This window comes from Lampetra fluviatilis, chromosome 10, assembly GCF_964198595.1.
Source record: "Lampetra fluviatilis chromosome 10, kcLamFluv1.1, whole genome shotgun sequence".
Classification (NCBI taxonomy): domain Eukaryota; kingdom Metazoa; phylum Chordata; class Hyperoartia; order Petromyzontiformes; family Petromyzontidae; genus Lampetra; species Lampetra fluviatilis.
Genome location: NC_136284.1, coordinates 15,370,408 through 15,397,086, shown reverse-complemented (window position 1 = coordinate 15,397,086; position 26,679 = coordinate 15,370,408). Strand labels below are relative to the sequence as shown.

At 46.6% G+C, this 26,679-nt stretch overlaps 1 protein-coding gene across 2 annotated transcripts; it reads left to right on the top strand.

Annotated features, from left to right (window-relative positions):
- Positions 1 to 2,969: 2,969 nt before the first annotated feature.
- BEND6 (BEN domain containing 6) lies at positions 2,970 to 25,009 on the top strand. 2 transcript variants are annotated; one of them, XM_078860630.1, is made up of 6 exons: positions 2,970 to 3,472; positions 13,202 to 13,304; positions 14,336 to 15,024; positions 18,190 to 18,379; positions 19,573 to 19,648; positions 22,179 to 22,226. In XM_078860630.1, exons 1-5 carry the CDS (start codon positions 3,155 to 3,157, stop codon positions 19,614 to 19,616), a joined length of 1,344 nt encoding a protein of 447 aa, XP_078716756.1. In that variant the 5' UTR covers positions 2,970 to 3,154; the 3' UTR covers positions 19,617 to 19,648; positions 22,179 to 22,226. The 2 variants fall into 2 exon arrangements, with proteins under 2 accessions (XP_078716756.1, XP_078716755.1); XM_078860629.1 differs by lacking the exon at positions 19,573 to 19,648 and having other exon boundaries at positions 22,179 to 25,009.
- Positions 25,010 to 26,679: the final 1,670 nt, after the last annotated feature.

Below are 26,679 nucleotides of genomic sequence, written 5' to 3'. Positions count from 1 at the left end.
TCATGGGCGGCATGATTGTTTTGCGTGCTAAAGGCAGCAATCGGCCATGTCCAATGACTGCTTTTAAAACATCAACCCCTTATCGCACAACAGCACACCGTGTGTCGACGCCACTGTCAATGAGTCATGGGGATTTCTAGGTTGTAAGTTTACGAATTGGCAGGGTGTGGATTGTGAGCGCTTTATTCATTGCTGGGAGTCTAGCGCCTCCTGGTGTAGTATTCGTCAGCATGATGTCAGACGTGCAGCTCCACGTGCTGGGAGCTTCTGAGGGAACAACTACATTTTCTGCATGAGCTGAATATTCAATTCCTCAAGAGGCTTCCAACACGTGGAGTGAAACGCCGGACATTATGCCAAACAACATGCAGTGCAAACCGAAAACATCAAATAGCTATACAGCACAACCGTGAAAACGTATACAGTAGGCATATGCACACTGTTATTTATTTTAAAAATTCAAAATTACAATAATACTGTACTGAAATTACATGCGTTCACAACAAAGATCCCCAAATGTCTCTGCTACCAATTATGCATTGTAATTGTTTTTAATTGATAAATTCTTTAGTACAAAAACGCATTTCTAAAAATCTATTTCAAAAGAGTAAAATATGCATTCATATTAATTGTACACTGTCGAATTATGCACACAGCAAAACATTTTACAAAACGTGGCATTCCATTGCACGGAAGGCAACACATCCCAGGGACGAAGCCACGATCAAAATAACCATCAAGACAGAAAGATTAGTGCAGGCCAGAAAACAAATATAATTTACAGCACAGAGGTGTTCAAAAGCCTTATCCAGACCACCAGCTCAAACTAACTAATTGTGTGGCCATTTAGGCATTTACGACCACCAACTCAAACATGTGCGACAATGCGGCCATCCCAACATGTTGAGAGGGATAAAGCTTTTAGGTCGTAGGGATCGCTAAAAAAACATCGATAACATCGACCTGTTCATTATGATTTATCAACATTTTCCTTCCAGCGTTTGTGTTTTTCACGCTGAAAAGGCGTTCAAAAGGGGGCTGCTCGCGGCAGGCAATGTGCGCTGAATGACTTCTCTCATTTGGCATTTTTGGTGCGTTCCTTTTCATGATCAAATTATGTTTTAACGCCGCTGCAGCCTTCCCTTGCTCGCTTTGATCACAGTCCGAGAGACTAGCGGTGGGGAGCTATTCTATTCTTGTGTATGGAGTAAATATGTCGAGGTCTGCTCGCCACGAGGAGAGGGCTTCATGAGAGAGTTCGTGTCGTGTTGCTATTCCTCTTCCGCTGAAGGAGCACAGACTAGAGTTGTTTACGTTGAGGTCCGCACTTTAATCCGCATGGTCACAATCGCACTACTGTGGCTCGTCTTTATGTATCTGTATGTGTGTCTATACGAGTCTCTATGTAGCTCTATGCGTCTCTGTGTTTACTGCGGTCCATAGTTTGGGTTGCATGGACACGATCCCACTACTTTCCCGAAGGAGATGCGCGCATCGGCCTGTTGATTTTTCTGATGTGGTTCATGGTTAGACCAGGGTATAGAATAGAATAGACCAGGGTCTTTGAGGCGTTTATTCTGGACGTCTGCATGGAGTCTTCTTGAGTATTTGTACAATATTTGTATGCGATTTTGCGTGGTGTGGGTGTGTGATTGCGAGACGCGAGTTGGCGTGGGGGCTGTAATGCAACAGCGTCCATCACACGTCAATCGAACGGATAATGTTACATTCTCATGGCTTTGTGGGAGTCTTTGTGCAGTCACTATGAGAACGGCCCGTGGAAGCTGATATGACGGAGCTACCTCCGAGACCCATTCATCAAGTAACTAATGACAAAGATCCCCCTATAGCCTGAACACACTGCGGGGGCAAGTGCTGTCAACGAGCGCCTATGAAGGCCGTGGGCACGGCACACGAGGGCGTGTGTGGCCAGTACCACACGTGCCAGCCTTTTGTCTCCCAAGTGGCGATGTTTACACACTTCACCAGGTCCTCATTTAAGGCTGAGTCGACCTAGGTGACCTCTGGTGCACACACACCAGAGAGCGGCCTTCTCCCACCAGCCAAGCTCCAGAGCCCGAATGCTCGACGCATGATGAACCCAATGCTTTAAAGTACCAGGGGTGGGGAACGTCCGAAATCATTTGGTGTGGCCCTGCCAAGGCAACTCAAAAATTCACTCAATCTCGAAGCAAACCTGGAAAATCAGTTGCGAGTAGCAGCAACATCATCAACACCAGCTCACATCACACGCCTCGCCAAAGAGAAGCAGTTCCAGCCATCACATTAGGGGTGAGTTAAGAAAATGTTTGACCAAATATAACGGGCTAATTTTTAAGTTGATAATTTTGTATGGCCCGCGAATAATGTTATAAATATCCAAATGACCCTTGGCAGAAAAAAAGCTTCCTCACCCCCCTGCTTTAAACTCACCGTGGTTTTTCCCACACGATCCCCCTGCATGGGCTCACACCTTGGTACGGTCCGTAATGTAGCGGGCCCCGTCCGTCACGTGCGAAGGCACCGACCAATCGGAATGCGCGAGCCACCACGGTTGAAGTGGGCAATACCACTCGTGAGCGTCTCGGGGTGGGGGGGGTGTTGGAGTTGATGGGGTTGAATGGGGAGCGGCAGTGGAGCTGTTAGCGCTACGCTTCACTTACGAACCTGGCGATCCGAGTTCGATTCCCGCTCACGGCCAACACCGGTGAAGATTATCTGAACCGGTCCTGGGCCTCCCCCTAGGTCAACTCAGCCTCAAAGTGAGCACCTGGCGCGGTGCGTAGTAAACATCGCCCCTGGGGTGACAAAGGGCGGCCACCCGCCCCGTGCCACGTGCCGGCCTTCACAGGTGCCTGCCACTCGCGACGAAGACACAGCCCTGGCACCAGCAGTCCCGCTCAGGCGACACGGCCCATCTTTGTCTTCTTTGAGGGGGGTTGGGGGGGTTGGGTGCACACGAGGGAGGAGGAGGAGGAAGGGGAGGAGGCATCCGGGCACGGGCGGCACCCCCCGCTCAGCCCGGGGCCTCTGGGACGAGCAGGAGGCGAGGGAGACGCAGTGGGACCGGGCTGAGGGCTGAGCTCGGGGCCCGGGAGGGAGGTGAGAGGCAGCAGCAGCAGCGACAGGACGAGGCTGGAGCTGAGTAAGGGCCATGTCCCGCCAGCGATTTGCTGCTGATGGGGGGCGACATCATCATCAGCAGCAGCAGCAGCACCACGAGGAGGAGGGGGAGGGGGAGCACCGCGGGCAGCAGGAGGCCGGCCCGGGGCTGCCAATAAGCCACCATCGCCCTGCTCGCCTGGTCACGCACGGGGATCTTAATCACCACCACCCTCTACAGCATCATCAGTACCATCAGCAACAACAGCAGCAACAACAACAGCAGAGGCGCGGGGCGGTGAACGGGGAGGCGAAGCGGCGCCGCGTCCCGAGTCGGAGAATCGGGCCCGATGGTGCCTACAGAGAGCCGGTGTGTGACACCGTGTCACTGTTTGTGTGTGTCACCACTGTGTGTGTGTCACGACTGTGTGTGTGTCACCACTGTGTGTGTGTCACTACTGTGTATGTAACTACAGCAGCGTGTGGCACTTTTGTAGCTTACAGTGTCATTGTTTGGCACGATGTCACTCAGTGGGCATGGCTCACTGTGTTGAATAACTGTACGCCACTGTGGCATGGTGTGTGTGTCATTACTGTGGGTCACAGTGTGTGTGTGTCACTACTATGGGTCACAGTGTGTGTGTCACTACTGTGGGTCACAGTGTGTGTGTGTCACTACTGTGGGTCACACTGTGTGTGTCACTACTGTGGGTCACACTGTGTGTGTGTCACTACTGTGGGTCACACTGTGTGTGTGTCACTACTGTGGGTCACAGTGTGTGTGTCACTTCTGTGGGTCACAGTGTGTGTGTGTGTCACTACTATGGGTCACAGTGTGTGTGTGTGTCACTACTGTGGGTCACAGTGTGTGTGTCACTACTGTGGGTCACAGTGTGTGTGTGTGTGTCACTACTGTGGGTTACAGTGTGTGTGTCACTACTGTGGGTTACAGTGTGTGTGTCACTACTGTGGGTCACAGTGTGTGTGTCACTACTGTGGGTCACAGTGTGTGTGTGTGTGTCACTACTGTGGGTTACAGTGTGTGTGTCACTACTGTGGGTTACAGTGTGTGTGTCACTACTGTGGGTCACTGTGTGTGTGTGTCACTACTGTGGGTCACTGTGTGTGTGTGTCACTACTGTGGGTCACAGTGTGTGTGTGTGTGTCACTACTGTGGGTCACTGTGTGTGTCACTGTGTGTGTCACTACTGTCTCGCTGAGTGCCACTGCTGTGTGGTACCGTGTCACTGTGCCTGAAGAGAGTGGGTGGCACAGTGTATCGCTGTGGGGCAATGTGTTGGCCTGCGTCAGTGTGTGTGGGAGTGTCACCGTATGAAGTTTGTCACTTGAAATGTGTCACTGTGTGGTGTGTGGCACTGTGCCATTGCGCGAGGAACAGTAATTGTGTGCAGCAAAGGATCACTGACAATATAAATGTGTGCGTGGCCACGCATCACTGTGGAACTGTGTTAGTGAGTGTGGGTCACTGTAACGGTGTTGTATGCCACTGTCAGTATGTGGCACTGTATGGGATACCCAAATCACCGTGAACACTTTGGTGCTCTGTGCCACTTGTCACCGGGACATTATGTAACACTGGGGTATCATGTCAGCCAGCGTGTGGGAATATGAGTTTATCGCGTAGTCTGACCCCAGAGTAGTACACGTGTCACCGTTTCACTGTGTCACCATTTAACTGTGTCACCATTTCACTGTGTCACCATTTCACTGTGTCACCATTTCACTGTGCCACCGTTTCTGTGGAGCGATGAGGAAGTTGTTGTGACCGTGTCACTGTGGAGCCACAGGGTGACACGAACCTTGCCACTCTGCGCGTGGCACTGGGTGTCTGTGTGGAACGTGTCTTGGTGTTCCATGCCAGTGTGTGTCTGTGTGTGATTGTGTCTTGGTGTTCCATGCCAGTGTGTGTCTGTGTGTGATTGTGTCTTGGTGTTCCATGCCAGTGTGTGTCTGTGTGTGATTGTGTCTTGGTGTTCCATGCCAGTGTGTGTCTGTGTGTGATTGTGACTTGGTGTTCCATGCCAGTGTGTGTCTGTGTGTGATTGTGTCTTGGTGTTCCATGCCAGTGTGTGTCTGTGTGTGATTGTGACTTGGCGTTCCATGCCAGTGTGTGTCTGTGTGTGATTGTGTCTTGGTGTTCCATGCCAGTGTGTGTCTGTGTGTGATTGTGACTTGGTGTTCCATGCCAGTGTGTGTCTGTGTGTGATTGTGTCTTGGTGTTCCATGCCAGTGTGTGTCTGTGTGTGATTGTGTCTTGGTGTTCCATGCCAGTGTGTGTCTGTGTGTGATTGTGACGGTTCGCCACCGTTTCTCACAAGGGGACATCGCATGTGTCACCGTGTGTCACCTTTCCTGATGTGTCACCTTCCCTGATGTGTCACCGTCCCTGATGTGTCACCTTCCCTGATGTGTCACCTTCCCTGATGTGTCACCTTCCCTGATGTGTGCATGTGGAACGGCGTCTCAATGTGGCGCGTGGTGTTTGCTATCAGCGACTGGAGGGGCAGTGCCACTGTGGATGATGTCACCGGTGGACATTTTCCGCCACCGTGTGTCACTGCGAGTGTAGCACTGGTGTGGCACTGTGCGTGTGGTTCGCCCGTGCTGTTGTTACTGCTGGCCGTGTGGAACACTGTCAGACCCCGAGACACACACGGAGCTCTGTGTGGCACTGTCACCCGATCGTGCGGCCGTGTGATCTCCTCTTTACAACTGTCCCAACCACGGCCCCATTTGTATATCACGTGTGGTACAGTAGCTGTGTGTACAATACCATGTATACGATACAATTCGGATTTGTATGGCATCTCGCTGCTGTATAGTGACAGTGTGTATATTCATGTTGTCGGTGTTGACTCGGGGTGAGGCTTTGGAGGGTCTTCTTCTTGGACTTTAAACGGGGCAGGGAATGTAGCACGAAGTTCCGACCTATGTGTGCCTGTTGTATAAATCTGCCATTGTGTAGGCGCCGCGTCACTTGCACAAGGTGCCAATTGTGTGACCGTCTGTGATGCTGGCGTGCCACCACCCTCGCCATGTGACTGTGTGCCAGTGCGGCTTGTCGTCGCCACGGTCAGTCACAATGTGTGTCACTCTGTGTGCCATTGTTGGGCTGTTTGGTGAACTCTCTTTCGCACCGTACGTAGCCATCCGTGCTAATCAGAACTACCGCGTGTGTCTTGTGTGAGCCGCTGCTGCTGCACACGTGGTTTTGTTTTGCTGTGCGTTTGTTGCGTTGAGGGCAATCGAGCCATTGTGGTGCAGCTGGCCTCACACCGCGAGGACAGTTTTATTACTGCAGCTGCGTGTGTCTCCGTGGACGTTTCCTGTGGCGCTCTGATGGCGATGTGTCACTCCGTGGCCCCTTTGTGTGTCACTGCGTGCCACTGCTTCGTTGTGTGCGTGCCACTGGCTGTCACGAGCAGCCTATTGTGGCATGCACGTGTCACTGTGGACTCCATGGCCACTGCTAGTTTGTTTGCATAACTGGTCGTTTTGTGCCAATGTATTTTAATATCATTGTCACTATTTTCATTTCATACGTGTGGCCCTGTGTTATGGTATTTGTCGCGATGCCATGTACGTGTGTTTTTGGGATTCAGACTTTCTGTTGACTGCACTAAAGGATTGCTTTTATTTTATCTCAAACGCTCTCACTCGCTACTTTAGTGTTATTGTATGTTGTGGTACAGTATGATTTAAATGGAGCTAATTGATGGGTCGCAGCTTATTTAACGGGACAGCGATGGCAGTTTGTTGTTCAAGTGCAGAGGCTGAACATTCTTTCCCACTATCATTAACCCTGGCTCACAACTGTTTTTTTTCAGTATTTTTAAATGGATCAGCTGTTATGTGTCACGGATATCTGGTTACTGCTGCTTATTCATATAAATATTTGAATGATGGAATATTGACTGGACATTCGCACAAATCGTGCGCTTCGCCATTTCACTTTCTTACTTCCCATGGGCGGTATCATCGCTTTCAAACCTGGGCAATGTATTATCATCCCACAGTCGAATTTCATTTGCGCTTTATTCTGCGTGCCCATGTCAAAATTTCCCAGGAATATTTCATCACGTAACTGCTTCTTAAGTCCCTTCAGTAAGGCCTGTTACCCACATTAGGTAGCGCATCATTCTATATTCCCTGAAAAAGTGTTTGTAGCGTGACAAACTAAAATATTTGAGTTTTCAGAGCTGAATTATGCTTATTTAAGTGTAAAGACAGATGAGATTGTTTAGGATAGTCATGAGTGGCCGGGATGAAACCATCAACTTGTTACGCAACGTGTTTCATTTTTAGTGGTTTTCTGGATTTGACTCCAAGATCTGTGATGGCAGCGTAGTAGTCTCGCATAGTATTGACCATGGTTTTAACTATGTATTAAATCATCGATCAATTTGGATTAATATTCATTAAGCTATTGATACATGCATCAAATTACTTAAAAAGCAATGTTTTTCAATTTGTATATGTTGTATGTAATGGGTTCCTGTGACCCCTCCAGCCACTTGAGGCTATGACGAAAATAATCAATTCTTGCATTGACTCATGACCCAGAATCACGACAGTTGTAATCTGAAATGTGGAGAGAATCGTTCCACCCTTGGTATTAGCTATGTTAACCACGTGACCAGCTCGTGGGCAATGTACTTATCACAATGTACTTCTTATGGCTTTGTCGAGATTGTCAAATGAGGTATTTTCAGCTTTGTTCATGCCCTCCTCTGTCTTTGCTAGACTTGTACCTCCGTACAAAGCTGCTATTTGCCATTCAGACACTAGTTCTACCGACACTGTGCGCTGGCCTCGTCTTAATTTGATTAGATGAGTATTTGAAGGATATTAGCCATCTCTGAGAAATGCTCTGCAATTGGGCTTCCTCGATACGTATGGCTTCATTGGCCTTGTGATGCAGTTCACATGCTCAGTTGCTGCATGCCTTTGTGTCTTCTGTTCGTCTAGGAAATTACTGTAAAAATGTATACAGCATTGGCTAAAAAATGAAGTTGAATACAAATTTTACTGAGTTTTTTTTTATAGTAATGTGTTTTTTGGAATTATACCAGCAATGTTAACTGAAGTTCATAGAGGAGATTTACGAACAAGTCTACTAGCAACTGGCAGTGGCGACTGTCCAGTAGGATGCCAGGCAGTGCAAGCAGCACACGGGAGCTGAAGAGGCCTTGTACAACAAGTCTCAGTCAGGAGCCTGTCAACCCATAATGAATTGCTGTGTCATGTGACGTCCTGTCAGCAGCACGCTTTTAAACGTTATCCGTGGCCTTTTGAGCACAGGCACTGTGCTTAGTAGTGAATGTTGTTGTCATCCGTGTTATGTTGTTTGTTAAGAATGAGTTTAAGCACGTGTCTCTACTGCATTTGTGTTGGAATGTGTTGTTTTCTTTGTGTGTGCTGCGCCAGAATGTCTCACCCTAATTTCATTAGGCGTTCGATGTGTTGTCTATGTCTTGCTGTTTGCGTCTGTGTCCGTATAAATGTCATGCTGTGTTTATATTGTAAATAAGAATGGTAGTTAATCGGCAGCCCAGTGATAACTCATGTAAGTTGTTTTTGCCACAACTGTGGTATCACCAGTATTACTTAATAAAATCTATGATCCTCTCAGATTTATTTACACACATAGTCCATGAAGAAAAATACATGAGAGTTCATGATGCATTTTATATTTAGTGATGGTTACCTATCAGTGTTGATTTGAGCAATGTGTATTTAAAATGTACAATTGAATAACACTTAAGAAATCATTCCTGTACAGTTCAATCCGCATCACTGGCACCATTAAGTCGTGGTAGAAGGCTGAGGTTTATTAGATGTTGAAGGCTGTAGAGATATTCTGACGGGGCTTGAATAATTCATTGCATATATTTGTCAAATATGACAAGCACGAGAGAGACGTGTCAATGCACGTGGAAGAGAGGGGTGTGTCCAAGGGTACCGGTTAACCAATTTCCAAACAGCAACATCTTCACATCGCTTAACCATTACTCGTGCACAACACACACAATTCGTGTGCTACTGCAGGAAGGTTAATTGGCGCCACGGTGGCTAGGAGATGTTAACTACCTCGCCTTGTGTACAGGAGGCTGTGGGTTCGATCCCGACCCTGACGCCTGCTGCTGTATATTTGGAGTTTTAATGTTCTCCCTGTAGTCGTGTCGATTTTTCTCCAGGTCCTCCGGTTTTTCCCTCCACATTTAAAAACGTGCGTTTTTAGGGTATTTGGCTGCTATAAATTTTCGCATGATAAGCCACTTTGTTGAGCTCTCATTTGTTGCCAGGTTGCTTCTGTAAAAGAGCAATATAGCTCGCTGGGCCTTGCCTGGTAAAATAAAAAAAATAGTTTAATTAGCGCACGAACAGTTTTCCACTCAAGAGTGTAAAAAAGGGACGTTTATTAATTTATATATTTGTATTTATTTCCGGATTACCCCAAACACTGGCTTATTTGAGTGTGGCTTTGAGATGTTTCACTGTGCTATTGTAGTATCCGTTTTGTTTACCACTTTTTCTTATGGTCTCATTATGGTATTTTTAGTTTGTCTCAGATAAGGAATACTTTTAATTCATCGCTATCATGAAATGATAGTCAGTGCCCAGTGATGTTTAGGAAAAAAACATGCAACTCCAGTCATGTGTTTTTCTGTCACTGGCTTGAGAGCAAGGGGTGTTGAAATGTATTTCATAATTCCCAATTTAGCGTTGTGAAACAAAAAATGTTCTGTGCTCTATGTGAAGCCAGGGTTGAGGGTAAATTCAGCAGTTTGTTTAATTACGAAGAGAGTTCTACCTGCATGCCACTCGAACGGAATACTGTGTTCCATTTAATGCTTCCTTTGGGTTTTATTATATCTATAAAAATGAACCATTTCACAAGAAGATGGAACCATGGGACCTGAGAGTGGCACCTTAACTGCAAGGCTATATTCGATGTACAAGATCAAGGAGCCCTATTTCTCACTCTAGAGTTTTTGTTAAGCTTTAAATAGACTCTGCGGCAACGCCAAATAACCGATAATCTACTTTGGGGAATGTGCTGGTGTGGATGTGTGTGCTGCTCATCACAACTATTCAAATGTTAACTCGCAAAAACCATCCATCCAGTTCACCATGGAAGTGGAAGCTGTCAGAACTTTACCATTTCTGGATATTGGGCTCGGACGTGGTCGAAATGGTAAAATAACACAGCGTTTACCGAAAGAAAATTCACACTGACGCCTATCTGAATGCAGAGTCGCACCATCACCCCACACAGAAATTTGCTCTCGTCAAGACGCTCATACATTGGGCTAAGAAAGTGTCAGATGGTGATAGTCTGAGAAGTGAAATTAAACATGTTAAAGAAGCGCTGAAATTGAACGGTTACAATGATGCACAGATCAGGAAGGAATTGAATTCCAAAACCAAATCAAATAACACGAGAATTGAAACTGACCAAGTAGTTAAAACTATTAAAATACCGTACATTGCGGGAGTAACTGATAAACTAGCCAGATGTTTGGAAAACAAAACATCCGAGCCACATTTGGCACGATACATGAAATACAGAATTAATATTTGCTACAAAAGATGTATTAACGAAGCTATCAACAGAAAGTGTGTACCGGATTAATTACACGTGTGGCAAATGTTATGTTGGGCAAACAGGACAAATGATCAACACCAAAGACATTCAATACTCCCAAATACACTGTCGGCAGCGGCAGGTCATGCGTGCCAACAAGGACACTCAATTGAGTTTGATAATGTTGAAGTTCTGTGCAATACTAGTTACTGCTGGACAAGACTAATGAGAGAATTTATAGAAATTGAGAGAAATAATTTTTTTTTTAAACCGATCGGATGCAGACGTATTGGTGTTTGGAAGCGAATCATCAAATAATACTTTTGTTTAAATGGATGCCTATACAGGTCACCATACTTCAATGGGGATTACTGTTGGTACCACTATTTTAGTTCACACAATCGACAGGAAGTACACGAACATGGGCTTGCATAATGCACATGCATCATGTGCGTTGATTACCATATTAAAAACTCAAACGGCAATGGATGCCCATAGTCATTAATACTGCATTCATTAATCCCCCCCTCCCCCCACTTCGCGCAAGAAGAGCACACAAGTGACGTCATCGCACCAACGCCTCTATTTAAGGACGAAACAGGTGGACTCCTCCACAAATCTGGCTGTCGCCTGATGAAGCTGGTTGCAATTACTGGCGAAACATCGTATTCCGTTTGTAAATGTTGTGGCTTGGCTCTCCAACACACCGGTGTGCTGTACTAGTGACGAATTGGCCACGTTCTGTTTACGTGACAAATCTTACTAGTTGGCTGTGTCGGGTGGTGGCGGGTTTAACGACGCATTTATATATTTACGCGATCTAACCCAAAAAAAACTGTTATGGAGCTCCCAACTGATATACTAATTTTTCATTGTTGAAATTGGATGTTTCCAAAAAAAACAACATCCATATATCAGCATTACCACTTACAAGACTTTCTTTTATTAAATATTCACTGCATTTCCCCCAATATACCCGCAGTCAGGTTATTTATAGATAAATGCATGATTCAACATTTGTTGAGTGTGTACAGTTTTCTGCAAGCATGAACTGCACCTATTATGTTTACATGTGTTGTGACTGCCGTGTCTGAAGCATTAAATATGAAGTGTACTGCGTCTGAAGTTGATCTCTAGCCATTTTTACCAGGCTTAGTATTTACCTGTTTGGCTAAAAACAAAACAAAAAGTAAACTCGTGGAGTTTAGGTATTTAGCTGTGCTCAGTACCTAAACGCGTCGCGTTATTCTAAATGTGGAGGGAAGAGCAGAGGACCCGGAGAAAACTCCACACCAGGGGGAGAACATGCAAACTCCAAATATACAGCAGGTGTCAGGGTTAGGATCGAACCCATGGCATCCTGTATACCAGGCGAGGAAGTTAACATCTCGCCACCATGGCGCCCCAATATGGTGGTTCGAAATTTGGAATACGGATTATTGAATCATTTCTGTACCTCCTATTAAACAAAAACTACATACATACAGTAGTTTAGCGGTCCACATCATTGGACATCTGTGAGAAAGACCTTCATGAATCTGAATGCGCCCCTATTTTAAGACTCCACTCATGAGTCATCTCTTTCTCTCATGCGATCTCCGTGCGTATAGCAAAATGTCTCCGTGTATTGCATGCATTATCTGTTACATTTTAATTTTAGTGCGTAATTCATTAATTCTGCGTGCATAAAACTCACAGTAGGCAGCTTATCTAGTGCTGGCTGTAGGCATTGAGACATAATGTATGACTTTGAGAACACGTGCCTGTGTACCACCAACACCACACTTGATAAGAAATCTATACTGCATTGTGCAATGCATACATTTTTTTTGCTGTTTTGAGGAATATGAAAACAGCCTTTTCTATACCACAGGACAAATAAAAAAAAATGCGGTGCGCTTGCAGGAATGGTGCCAATATTTGTATGGTTGTGGACAAGTTTTTCGCCTGTTACAACGCACTGCAGTTGAAAAACGCATAACGCGCAAAACACATGGAAAATGGTCCAAGAGGAATAATTCGTTTAATAGGAAAAAAAATGTTACAGTAACAGCTCTGCTCCTTGTTACGTGAAAAGTTGAGTATCTTTATTTAAATGTATTTATTCGGTAAAACATTTGATGAGTAAGTAATTGATTGCTTATCGGATAATAACAATAATTTTTTGGGGAGAACAGTCTCACCTTTGTTTCCATTCGTGCCGCTGGATGGGAGGTCATGGGCGGGGCTTGTTGATGTCCTCATCAGAGATGTCTCGCCGGATGTGGCTTTGAATGTTTCCTTCCTTCGGAGGACGTGATGTGGGGCTGGCTGCCATTTACAAAGGAGCTTGAGTAATCGACTGCGTGAAAAGTAGTCCATGACAACTTTAAGTCACTTCATCAACTTTGTTGATTCTTTGACCCTTTTGGAACGTTGTCTAATTGTAATTAGTGTGCAATTGGATTGGTCCATTTTTTGTCACTAATGCTTGCTGTTTTTCTCCAGCAGGACTGGCTTCTTGAAGAAAAGTCAAAGGAAGAACTCAAGAACATGGTGATTGCTCTGCAGGCAGAAAACAGGCATCTCAAGAACCAGATCCGCTGCCTTACTGGTAATGCGCTTTAGCCGCATGTGGGAGGCTGGGTGCTTTGTGGGGTAACTTCAGCTTGGCTCTGTGTTGGCTTTGATATAAAAATTCTAACATTTGAATATTTTGACGAAGTTAGTCATCCGTCCATTTCTCTCGTCACACAACACCTCTGATTAACACAGTTGTATATGTCCGGTGCGAAAAAAGTTAAATGTACATACGCGCTATGGTATTCGCAACATTATTATCGAGTCATTCTCTGATGTGACAGAGTTTTGGTACGGTGAGTGCATGTGACTGGATTAACTCACTGATTTGTGATTCAAAGGTGAGATGTTAGTCGAGTGTAATACCCAGCAACTAGATATTGCTCCATGTTTTTTTATGAAACTGCCAAACTATCTTGATTCCATAAGAAAGGCTTTCTTGGGTTAGATCACGTAAATATAAATGTGTCGTTCAACCCACCACCACCCGACACAGCCAATTAGTCAGGTTTGTCACGTAAACAGAACATGCAATTCGTTACTAGTACAGCACACCGCTGTGTTGGAGAGCAAATCCACAACATTTACAATCTATCTATCTGATTGTTAGTGACTAAGTTGATGAACAAATTACTGACATCAGTTAGTTCTTCGTGGGTTAGTGGTATGTATATGTAGTACGTGAATATTATTTCTAACCTTGGGACGGGCCTGTTGAGATGAGTATCCTTTGCAAAGGAAACTGTGTATCTCTCACCAGTATTTAAACGTCTGTTAGACTGTCCCCATGCACAAATGAGTGTTGAGTGGTGCTCATTTCAGACTCTTTAGCTGGCGTTATTTGCCTTGCTTTATTACCCTCTAATGGCCCATTCAAAATCCATTTATTTAATGTAGTATTCATAAACACAAGCCCTTCAGGAACACAATCATTCGTTGAGATACAATGTCTGCAAATTAACTCTTGGACATTTCGTGAGAATCGGGATGTCTCGCCATCCAATCGAATCCTGACACATCCGATCGCCCTGCTTCCCCGCGCGTGTGTGTGTGCGTGCGCCGCAGGGCTGGGGATGCTGGCTGACCGCGTGGAGAGGCTGGTCGGGCAGACGGATGCACTGCTGCATTCTGGGACCTGCCGGGATCCTCCTGTGTCGCCGAGCCACTCCACGGCTTCGGCGCAGAGCACGGAGCTGGCGGGGCACGGCGAGCGGTCGTGGGACGGGCCGTGCTTGAGCGACGCCCTTCACGACGTCGCGGACCAAACTCGGACGGACCTGAACTGCGGCCCCGCGGAAGTGTGGGTGTTGGACACCGAACCTGAGCATTCGGTGGCGGTGAAGTGCGAAGAGCCAAAGGACAAGCGGCCGTGCCCGAGCTCCGCAGCGGAGTGCTCTTGGGGGCAACCGTTGCCTCTGCACGCAGAGAACGTGGAGGGTAAACAAAACTCGCCTGCCGTTTCGTACGGCCACCAGATGGAGGAGTCCACGAGGACGAACAGAATGTTTGCATTGGACAGCGTTGGCACGGCGGCAGCTGAAAAGTTTTTGTACCCAAGACAACAGTTTTGCGCGGACGGCCATGGAAGCCCGGCCGAGCAGCAGAGGCTGCAGGTCATTGAAGACCAGGAGGTGGCCCTGGAAGAGGATTGTGCTCGTATTCAGTTCCTCTCCCGAGAAGAGCAGCAGTTTCAGGAAGAAGAGTCTGAGATGAAACCACTGCAACCCCTCGATGTCAAACCGATAAAGACAGAAGTAAGGTCCATTCGTATTCTTCTGCGTGAGGGGCATGATGATGTTAACAATTGTGTGGATGCGTATGTGTACAGGGGGCGGTGGCACAGTGGTTAGTGCTCTGCGCTACTAGTTAGTCAATCGGCAGGTCACGTGTTTGGTGTGGTAAAGTGTGGGTACTCCCACCTATTTTAAGACGTCTGGCCAGTGTAGAAGAGTAGGCCAAAACACCCTTGGGCATTCCCTATAGTAGAGGCCCTACTGTCAGGAGTGCTGTAAGCCAGCAATTGCAGGGCTATACCTTACAAGGAGTTATATGGAGGTGACTCGCCGCCGATGAGCGAGCGACTGCAGTGAATCAATGAGTGCTGGATCGTCAGTCAACGTTGAATCTTATCCAGTTTAGTGAGGTAGAAACTGGTTTCTTCACCTCAGATAGGACAACATTATTCTTCATCTGGTGACAATGTGTTAAAGTAGAAGGCTTGGTATGGAAAATAAAAAAAAACATTCCTGGATGCATCATTGGCTAAATTAGTAACATAGACATTCCATAACAGGTCAGATGAGATTGTTGTGCCAAGAAGATCAATGGCTTTGCTTTTTCTAAGTATAACATAAGTAAATATGGCGTATGCCCTGACCCACTTTCCGTGCGTGCATGTATGCCTCGCGGATCTCCTACCCCCACCCTTTGCTTTCGTTCATTCATGGTCTTCTTTCCCTAACAAGCTACCACACCTACTCATGCTGGTGGAATGAAGCTACATTGCAGGTCCACATTTTACACTCTGGCTGATGCTAAAGAATTCTGCAGCAGCCAGAATCGATTCTAGTGTCACGTTTACCTCTGCTTCTGCAGTGCAGCCGCAATAGACTTATCACTTTTAATACTTCTAAGACTCAAGCTCTCAATGTCTCTGCTAAACCAATAACAAAATAACTCGAGGCTCTTGCCAGTCTATTACTTGCTACAAACGATCCCACCCTCGTGATCATAGGCACACATTTTTTTTTATTCTGTCTTAAGTTGAATTGTGCATCGACTTTGTTGCTCAAGGCAATGTCAGTAAACTTCCATTCCTTGTTCATACTACATTTCTGTTCAGCAAGCAGCAACCACTAACAATAAATCATATAATTGGTGCACCTCCGAGTGGGGTGTGGCTCCCGCACAGGGTGGTGCGTGCCCGTCGCGATGACAACGTGTGTCTAGATACAAGACAAAGCGGATGCAGCCTGGCCAGTGTGTCTTGCTGCGGTGTCATTTTCTCTCGTTTACCTGCTCCTGCCTGCTTCTGCAGTCGGTGCTGTAACGAAGGCTTTCACAGGATGCCACCTGCCTGTTTTCACCCAGGAAAGTCTCGCCGAGTCTTAACTCTTCTTTAGGAGGGTCCTGCCAGGTTTTCGCAGTAGGGGGCGATGTTTCAATGTGTAATAACATTTGAGTGATTTGCAGGTTATTTTTCAACATTGGGATGTTTGGCCAACGTGGGTTACATTGTCGGTAATTTTAGCTCTGGGAGGAAACTGAAGAACCCAGAGGAAATCCATGTAGAGCAGGAGAAAAACATATAAACATTACACAGAAAGGCGCCCAAGTCTGGAATTTAATCCAGGCGTTGTTGCTGTGAGGCACATCTATGACCACTCCGCCAGCCTGCCACCCGATTGAAATATGTATTCATGCTACTCTGGTGTGTGTTGATCAGGCTGATTAGATCCACAACAGTATTTTACTCTTTGTTGTAAATAATTATCATTTAAAATATTTTTTACGAGACTTTCATCATGGGAATAGCTATAGGTCTGCTGCAAATGATGCTTCATTCAAAGAGTTGTACATGATAAAACCCAATGAGCCAATTCATGTTTTCATCTTTCCATGTGCTTTAAGCAGATGATAACGGATACAATGTAAATGATGTAGCCGACAAGCAGTGATGAGACAGGAGTGTAAGATATCTTGATGTCACTTTGTAATTAAAGACATCACTTTGTACATGTTGTTGAGCTGCAGCTCGGTTGGTAGAGCCTCTGGCTTCCAACCGAGTCATTACGGTTATGATCGACTCGGTCCATCAGCTGTTCCAGTGCTGGTAAAGTCAGGACCGCTAGATGGGACAGTACCACACGATGCAAATTCGCATTAGTGAGATTTCAATCAATAGATTTGTTTTGGACATAGGGACATGGAGATTAAAGCCGTTGATGCACAACCACCAACAGAAACGAGCTCAAAATGCGTCTGAGTATGAGTGACCTGAAATACCTTGGCGTTCACATTGTTGCGAGTCAAACCCACTCATTCGTTCCCCGTTCATTGTCTGCTGTGTGACAACTATAACACATTGTATTTAAAAAGCATGAAAATGCAACTGCATCTCAAGACACAGAACTAGAGTAGGGAACAAACACTGGAGGGTGGGAGGGGGAGCAGGTGAACAGGAGAAGCTGACGCGGGAGAGAGGGAGACGGTGCGATGTTAGACACCCTTGGGCGCTGTGATCGAGGACCTGACCATCATTTTAGGAAGCTTCACGGACGGTCTGGAGCACGCAGCCTGGGCACGTATTTATTAGATAAACGGTCTTTGTAATTTGTTGTTCAAATTCGTTCCAGAACCCCTTTACATTTAATCGCTTTCCCTGTATATTCCTGATGCCTCACAGTAGGTGCTGTCTTGGCTGTCTGTACAGTTGTGAAGAGTGCGCTGGGCTCCAAATAGCACGGTTGGCTACACATGGGTGCAAAAGAAGTTCAACGTTCATACAAAGACAAAGATCCCCACGTATAGCCTGTAACAGACTGTTGGGGCAAGTGCTGTTAGCGAGCACCTATGAAGGCCCGCACGGCACACGAGGGGGTGGGTGACCAGCACCATGCCCGATCGCCTTTGTCTCCCCATGACGATGTTTTTACACATCGCACTTGGTACTCATTTGAGGCCCAGGACCGTTTCAGATAATCGTCACCGGTGTTGGCCATGATCAGGAATTGAAATCGGGTCACCGGGTTCGTAGCGCAGTGCGCGAACCTTTGCACTACTGCTCCCCACAACATACATACACGGACGCAATTGCAACTGGCAGCCTCACCACCCCCCCCTCTTTCCGTTCGAACAGAACATGATTTCCACCATGTGTGTGTGTGTTCGCTTGTCACCTTGTGCCCCGCTCACGGAAGTTCATCACGATGGAGCTGCTGTGGAGGTTTAAGGGCTGCGAGAGCGCCCAGAAGTTCACCAACAAGCTCCTGTCGTCGCTGTACACGCGCGAGTTCATGGCGTCGCACTCCATCACGGGCACGGCCTCTAACAAGGAGCCCAGCTTCGTGAAGCCTGCCCTGCCCTCCGCCGAGCTCATGGAGATCATCCGTGAGTCCCCGGCGATGCCGCACGCCGATGCAACACCCGCCGCTCTGACCCGGTCACATCACCCTCGCAGGGTTGAAAAACCCATCGATGTAACATCAAAATAACATTCATCCTTATATTTTTAAAATAGTTTTTAATGCAACTAAGGGTGAAAGTGTTAATGCGTAAGCTCCATCCGTCCATCTAGAGCGGGGTGCGCGTGATAATTCCCGTGAATGTGGTCCAATATGAACAAAACTCTACAATAAATTGTGTTGGTATTCGAGCCTTATTCGAAGTAAAACTGTCAGATTTGATAAAAGGTTGCCAAAACATTTCCCTTGGCATTTGTGCCGCATTGGCGTCTCCAGCTCCCGATGACATCATTACGTGGTGATCTAATGTCGTGATTTCACACGTCAAGTACCGTCATCTCATTGTGCTGCGTGAAACGTAAGGATATTGGCAATTAAATGCCACTGAGAACAAACACATGTTGTAAAGTGTTACAGGAGCCGTGCATGATTTCTCTCCCGTGATAATATTGCCTCCCTGGGTCTCAGTACTTTTTCAGGATCTTTTTTTGGGGGCCTATTTTGGCCGATTTCTTTTTAAGAGCAAAAAGAACCCCGAGAGCAGAGCACAGTGCGTGGAGAAGCCCCACGCACGAGATGCAATAACTCTCAAAAGGTCTACACAGATGTTCCCCAACCCATTTGCTCTGCTGCCACCTCATGGTCACCTCCTAGCCTCGCGATGTTGGGAGCCGATCAAATATGTACGTGATCCCCCCCAACCCTCCTACGCCCTCCAGAGTGCTGTATCACAGGCATGCGCTACCATGCCTGGCCAGGTACCCTTTAAACGAGTTTCTACCACCGTTAAGTCCCCTAAATCAAGCCATTGCTCACGCTGTCATGCTATTCAATGAGATAATGAGATGCATTATAAATCTTGATGACGACTTATTCATTGTGTTCACATGTGGTGCCATTCTTACTGCTTTCCAAAACTGCAATCGTGGTCAATAAAAAGCGAATGCCGTACAGAAATGGAATATATCGAGCCGATGGGCGCAGTGACGGAGCACTTCACTGGCAGAGTCGTTTGTTTAAATTCTGGTCGAGGGGCTTGACCTGGCCCATCTTCTGTTCTGGGTCAGTAAAACTAGTACTGTTTTGTGGGATGTCAACATTGGTTTGTCCTTTGCATAGACGATCGAATTTCTACCACGAGCTCAAGATTTCTCTCACATTGATAAGAGCACCGTCTTTGAGACATCCCTTTGTGGTGGGTTACTTCCTAATGTACGCAGCACGACTTCAGACAGCAGAGGGCGATTTGTCCCTGTTTAAGAATGGTCAGGCCAACGTTGAATCCATTCGGAAGCTGTCAGAATAAATTAAATAAAAAGTGAAAGTCAAAGTGATGTCTGTGTAAAAGAAGGTCATTGAGGTATTTGTGTTCATCTCCTGTTTTACGGCCCTGAGCTAGTGGTGGACAATCCATATTCATATGGTGAGGACGAGTCTCACCATGGACAACCACTCGTGATTTTCCCATAAAGGGATATAACAGTCTTAACAAGTTGAAACAAAATAAACCGCACCTCTGTGGAATGGTGACAGCAGGCAGTGCAATTGGCCTGTGTATGTGTGCTCACATACGCACAACTGTTCCAGAATATCACTCGTATCCTGGCAGAACATTTTATATGACTAAGTTTTGTTAGCACGTGGTGACTCGACTCGATTCTTTCAACCTGATTGTAATTTTGCATACCGCCTTACCCAGTACACGAGATAGGCCAGTGAAGTGGATGCACAGGGCAGGCAGTTCCATCGCAACAGTTCCATATTTTGCATGTGGAGAAAAAGATAATAGGATATTAAAAATGCCAGCTACAAAGGCAATACTAACTAGACTTATATTCCAATTTTTTTTACGTGCAAAATTGCTTGATGGATAATCTCATTTGCAAGAGTGTCCAGGGTATCAAGTGACTTGTACATAGCACACGCGTTTAAGTCTATAACGTAAACAGAATACGTTGTACAATGGCAATGCACACATACAGCGTCCAGAACAGGAGCGAGGGCAGGAACAAGACGGCCCAGGCAGTGCGCATGAGCATCACACATCGCTCACCTGAATACATAAATACAGGGTGCAGCTCAGACGGTTCATATGGAATGTACTTTGGCTGTAACAATTGCAAATATTGGACAAGTGTTTTTTTTATGAATGAAAGGTTTGAGTTGAGACTGGCGACACATTCGTATTGTGTCCTAAGAGATCGTCCCATTGTAAAAACAAGTTTAAAAAAAAATTATGTTTGTGGTTAAACACCCGTTTTGTACGGATGTTAAATTGTAATGAAGCTAATCTGTCATCAAGGGCTGTGTGAAAGGCCCGGTCCTTATCACACAGAATAGTTTCATATGATGGGCCGACTTGACTCACTGCCGCAATATTCATTGGTGTGGCACCTTATCCATCTGGCCAGGAAATGAGTTTCCATATGGTGTGTCTGCCTTTAATCAAGGCAATGTTATGCCGGTGGCATTCCCTAATTGAGAAAATGTTTTGCAACCGCTTTGGAACTTTTGTTTTACCGTTGAAACTATGGTGATGTTAATTGGCAAAAATGCAAGCTGTTCTTCTTTTATGTATGTGCGTTCATGCATGAGGATGGTATTTGTTTTTGTAACACTTAAGGCAGCATCTGACTAGAGCTACAACTAGACGTTCATCTGAAGACAGGGATAAACTAAAAGTCACAATTATTTCATTTTATTACACTCTACCTATTTGTGTGTTAATGCCGAGGATTGCACTACATTTATATTTATTGTTGTGAGCCTAAATTTAAAAGTGGAAAAAACATTAAGTGATTTTAAGAATGTTTATATTTGGAGGTGACCAGTGGGCTTAGACGTCTCAGTGCTAAGCTGGCATAGCTGAGATCTTGATTTCAAATCTGGGGAGCTGTCCATGCATAAGCGGACACTTAAGATTTCAGAATCAGTTCTGTGACATCTTCTTCCACAGGTAGTCATTGAACGCAAAGTAATGCACTGCTGTCCGACACTTCTAAACAGTCTTCAACTCATCACGTGATGCTGATAGCCCAATTAGAGTAAAACTGGGACAAAGAAATAAAAAAAAATATTTGTGTTTTAATTAGAAACACTTGCGTGGCAAAGCATACGTTGAAAATGTGTTTTGTACTTTTTAGTTCTTCCCATTGAGAGATAATTTTGCGATCAGTCAAGTATTTAACTGTCTTCCAGTACTGCCAATAGCATGTATTTATAACTGCATGAAAATGTCATTAACATTTTATTTCCAAAATTTATAGACTTGAGAAATTACATTTTGCAGTTTTCCCACGTAAAATTCTTTTCAAAAATTGGGGAAGCAACCTGACACACACTAGATTTTGCTCAGCACTTGCAGTGTTCATGCACTGTACATCCTCAAATAGAATGATATGCATAACTGATCATTAAATATTAAATTATAAAATATCTTATAGACTTGGCCATTTGATCCATTCAAAAGTGTCAAATAACTTATTTATGGTAATCTGTGAAGGATTCTTAGAAAAGTGGGATAAATCTTCTTTGCTGGTCTGTGCGGTTGCCTTGTTATTTTCCTTTGCTTATGCAGCCATAATTAAATATTAACTTATTTTGTACCTTACGTAGCCCACCGTGCTACTCGGAGGCGCGGTGGAAGGGTGACAAAATTAGAGAACGAAGTGTGCCTGGTTCGGACCGACTGGAGGCAGTGACCTGGCTTATGCATGCATTCACAGGGGTGGTGCTGCACTTCTTCCCAATGGAGACGGACACTCAGATCAAGAGCTACATCCGGCAGAAGCTGCAGAATGAGAGCAAGGGGCTGAGGAAGCAGAGGAGCAGCGTGGTCCCCTCGGCCGTGCTTGCTGGAGAACCACCACACATCAAGATGGAAGCCGGGGACTAGGTCACCGTGTCGCAGCGCATCACATTGTGCCATTGTCGTACGGACAGACTGTAACTTCACAACCTAAGTGCAATGTCCTGGGCGTACAGGCTTGTTACAGTGCTTTTAACAGTCATTGCGTACCCACCCGTGGACATGGTTTGCTTTATGCGGTGGTCGCCGACACGCTCCAATTGGATACACTTGAACTCATCAGTTTGTTATTATTGTAACTCATCAATTTGTTATTATTGTAACTTCTAGTGCCCGGAGGGGAAACCCCTCCGCACCACGTGACCCCTCCACCACCTCCTGCTCCGTGTTTTGAGTTTGCGAGTGGGGGCTCGGCAAAGTGTGTTCTTTTAGCTCTGTAGTAAAACTCAAAAGATAGCATCTGCGAGTCGTTTCAAAAGAAGTCTTATGATGGGCAACACGTTCAAGACGCCCTGCAGGTAATCGTTTGCCGCCAGGACCGCTGATAAGCAGCACAGCGCTGCATATTGAGGCTGATTTGGCGTGAAAGTGCTGTGCAGCGTTGGCAGCATTCCTTTCAACAGAATGTGTTCAATTCAGCGCCCTGAATGCGCGTGGGTGGGGAAGAATTTGCTGCCAAAACTCCGCGGGGCAAAAGCGAGCAGAGAAGCGGTGCTGCACGCGGCTCCCGAGGTTGTGGTTGCCCCACAGGTTGTGGTTGCCCCACAGGTTGTGGCTGCCCCACAGGTTGTGGCTGCCCCACAGGTTGTGGCTGCCCCACAGGTTGTGGCTGCCCCACAGGGGCAACCGCGCTGAGCCCCCCGCTCATGGGTGAGTAGCCAGGTGAGGCGGCAGCCCCGAAACGTTCGGCCATCCTACCAGTGACCCTGATTTGTTGATTATTCTCCACTAATCACAATGACATCGGTACCCTGTATCTCATCTTTGGGGCCTGAGCACGAATAGTGGGAACTGCATTAAGTATTCTAATTCGAGCAGAATTAAGCCAACCGGGGCACCCTTTCCCCGGGAAATGATCAAATCTCTAATGTGATCGTAACCGCCCACGCTTTCATCATAATTGTCTTCGTGGTTATACCAATCAAAATCAGAATTCGCCGCGGCGCGACAACCGGTAGCCCCTCCGCTCGTCGGACAGCGGCGTCGGCGGTGTCAAGCGCGCCAGGGAGCCGAGCAGGGGCTGGGGGAGGGAACCTCTGGAACGCAAGCGGCCCTAGCCAGCCCCCCAAACAGGAGGTGGTGGGGCGGGGAAGTGTGGCCCCCTGTCGGAGGCCGGATGGTGGCGCTGGGTGGAGGCCTCGCAAAAGTTGTCGGCCAGGAGGGTGGAGTCGGCACGTGGGGAGGCTCGTGCAGAGACACGCTCACGCAGCACTTCCCCAGCGCAGCACTTGCAATGGGATTTCGAGTCCCATGGAGAGCGAGATTCTGACCAGAGGGACCCTGTGGGCCCTGTTTAGTGGTTTGGGCAGACCAGTGGGGAGGGGGCGGGGGCTAACGGCTGAGATTTTGAACCTCCTGTTAAAAGGGCTCAAGGCCAGAGTACGTCTGGCTCTCCCTTGAGTGTGTGGGCAAGGCCCCGGGCACCTCGGGTCCTCCTGCCACACAGGAGGCCAAGACAAGGAAGGTCACGGGCAAGTGGGATGACTCGGGAGGATGACCGCCTCCCCTGCAGAAGGGGGTTAAATAGCCCAGGGAAGAGGAGTGTTCCTCATCGGAGGAGTTGGGCCCGGAGGGAAAGAGGTCTTTGTAGGGCATTGCCTCCTCGGAGACCCTCAGCGTGTAAAGGGGAGCCTCCTAGATGGGCTTGGAATGATAGCTTCAGAATCTCGCGAAGGGGAAGATTACTGAGAAAGAGGGAGGCACCCCCCCACCCCGCCGTGTTTGCTAAACCTGTGGGGTCTAGAGCTTCCTGGGTACCTGTGGACCAAACTGCGTTGCACCTGCTTAGAGGCACGAGTGGTAGAACCCCACGAAGGGTTGTACGGTGCCTAAGGCAGTGGCTAGACGGTGTGCCCGAACAGAGCACCAGGGAGAGGCCTCGGTGGGTCTCCGCCCTCGTGGACGCGGCAGTAACGAGAGGGCTGGTGTCGTGTCGCGGAGTGCCCGGCCCCGCTCCTCCCGGTGAGCGAGACGGAGCGTTCGTGGAGGGAGTGTAAAAAGGCCGCCCTTGGTGGCTGTGTCCATGCCAGTCACGGCAGGGGTCTGTGTGGCTGACTGTGGTTAGCTGGCTCAAAACGAAAGTCCTGGCGAAGTTTCCGTCGGGTAGATCGTAGTGCAGGAGTTCAGCTGTATTCAGTCGGAGCGTGTCGGTGACCAGCGACGTGAAGCAGGTGTTACGTTAGAACTAAAACACAGTATTAAGCCAGTAAAAGTTTGACAACCAGTTTTAACTTGCGTGTGTGTATCTACACTTAGAAAGACTCATTGTCCCCTATCGCGTGCGATCACGTGTACAAGTCACATGTTTGCACGTCGAGTGTAATTTTTACGCATTAATTTATTTATCGCAGAGGAAGTTAACATGAATAACAGCTGGAAACGTTCACTCTCTTCAGACGACCAAACTTGATTGAACCATTCAATTGTTTATTTAATACTAGTTAAAATACGTTAATTTCTATGTTTTAATGGGTCCAAGTTTGGTTTTAGACAGCACTGTTGTGAAACGACGACACTAAACAATAAAGCTTACCTTAACCAGTGCAGCGTTGTTGCATGCATTATTGCTGATGCCTCGTGATCTGCGATACTTTCTCTGACCCATCGCGGCGTTTCACCACGCGTGTCCCCCCGCCGGTGTTGCAACAGCCGAGTGTTACGCTGTTGTCACGCACGCGTTCTTGACATGTCAGCTGAATGAGATGACCGATCCACCACCCCCTGACACTGAAACCGGGCAGGAGAGCCAAGCAGGTGGTTGACCTGCCCTGACTATTCAGGCTGAGCTCATGAGGGAGCGGTGGCACAGTGGTTAGCACAGTGGTAAGTGGCCACGACAGCTTCAGCCGCTCCTGGGCACCCCATTACCTTGCCGTACTCAACCCGTGAAGAACTCGGTGCAGGAAGGCTTTCATCCAGCAGTGAGATAACCGAGGGATGTAAATAATTACTTTTATTCAGTTAAATAAAGAGTATGAGGCATTATGGATACATACGAATGTGCACGCTCACAAGGTAAATATAATTAAGGATCTTATTTTCATCATCAGCATCCCCTTACATAATCCTAATACACATTTGCAATAATAACATTTACTGATATTTTTCTGCAAATAAATTAATTATCCCTGACAATGTTGATGATTTGATTTCAAACACAATACACATCTTCGAGCTAATTTCAAAGTTGTGCATAGGAAGCCATACATATTTTAGTTTGCACGTGACTTTAACTGGATAAACTGGGACATCTGAATAAGACGTGAAAGGAAACATACAAAATAAAATTTGACTGTACCTCATCTTGGTACTAACAGAAGCACTTTATGGATCAAAATCGTTAGGAAGACAAGAGTGAAACATGCTGCTAGTTATACAAATGACATGTTTACAAATGCACTCGGAGTGGCAAGGTTCGATAGAATAATAAATACACACAAAAATAACTTTAAGATGGAATGAACGATAAAGAATTGTGAAACAGACTGCTATGCTATTGGTCATGTCGGAAGAATGCCACCAAACTGCCAGCTCTGGCTGCAAAGTTTGGTCGACCATGGTATGGATATCGTTTATTGATAAATTTGAATCACAGTTCCTATGATCACTGTTACATTGTTTTATAGCTTTATTTTGGTGATTTCGAAAACGTATGGTTAAGCGATGTTTGTTGAAGTACGGAGTTAGCCTGATAACTTTATCTAAATTGTCTTATGGTTGTTATTGTTCGACTTGCATCCCATTTGGATTTTTGCACACAGCGTTGAAGTACGATGCTTTTTTCTGGAAGATTTTACTGTTTTTTCCTGGATTTTTCTTTTGCGTGTCGTCACTTTAAGATGTTCTTTTTTCATGTTTAGTTTGTTGCGGTTGCACCCGAGTCAAGAGCCTCATGGCTCATAGGGCTACACCTAATAAATGAAACTGAAACAGCAAAAGGAATGGCACGGGCACGGCTCATGGAAGGAAACGAGTGGAGGACAATGGAGAAAACAATGGACGGAGAGGAAAGTCACGGAAAGAACAGCAGCAGGAGGTGATGACGGTGGTCGCCAATTGAAGGTCTGCCGCTGCCGCTGCTGCTGCTGCCGCTGCTGCCGCCGCTACAAGCGTGTGGAAGCAGCGGCCTCTGTAAAGGGGCTGGATAAGAAGATCAAGAGAAGAGGAATAGCGCAGCATGGATTGTTAACATTGCCGCA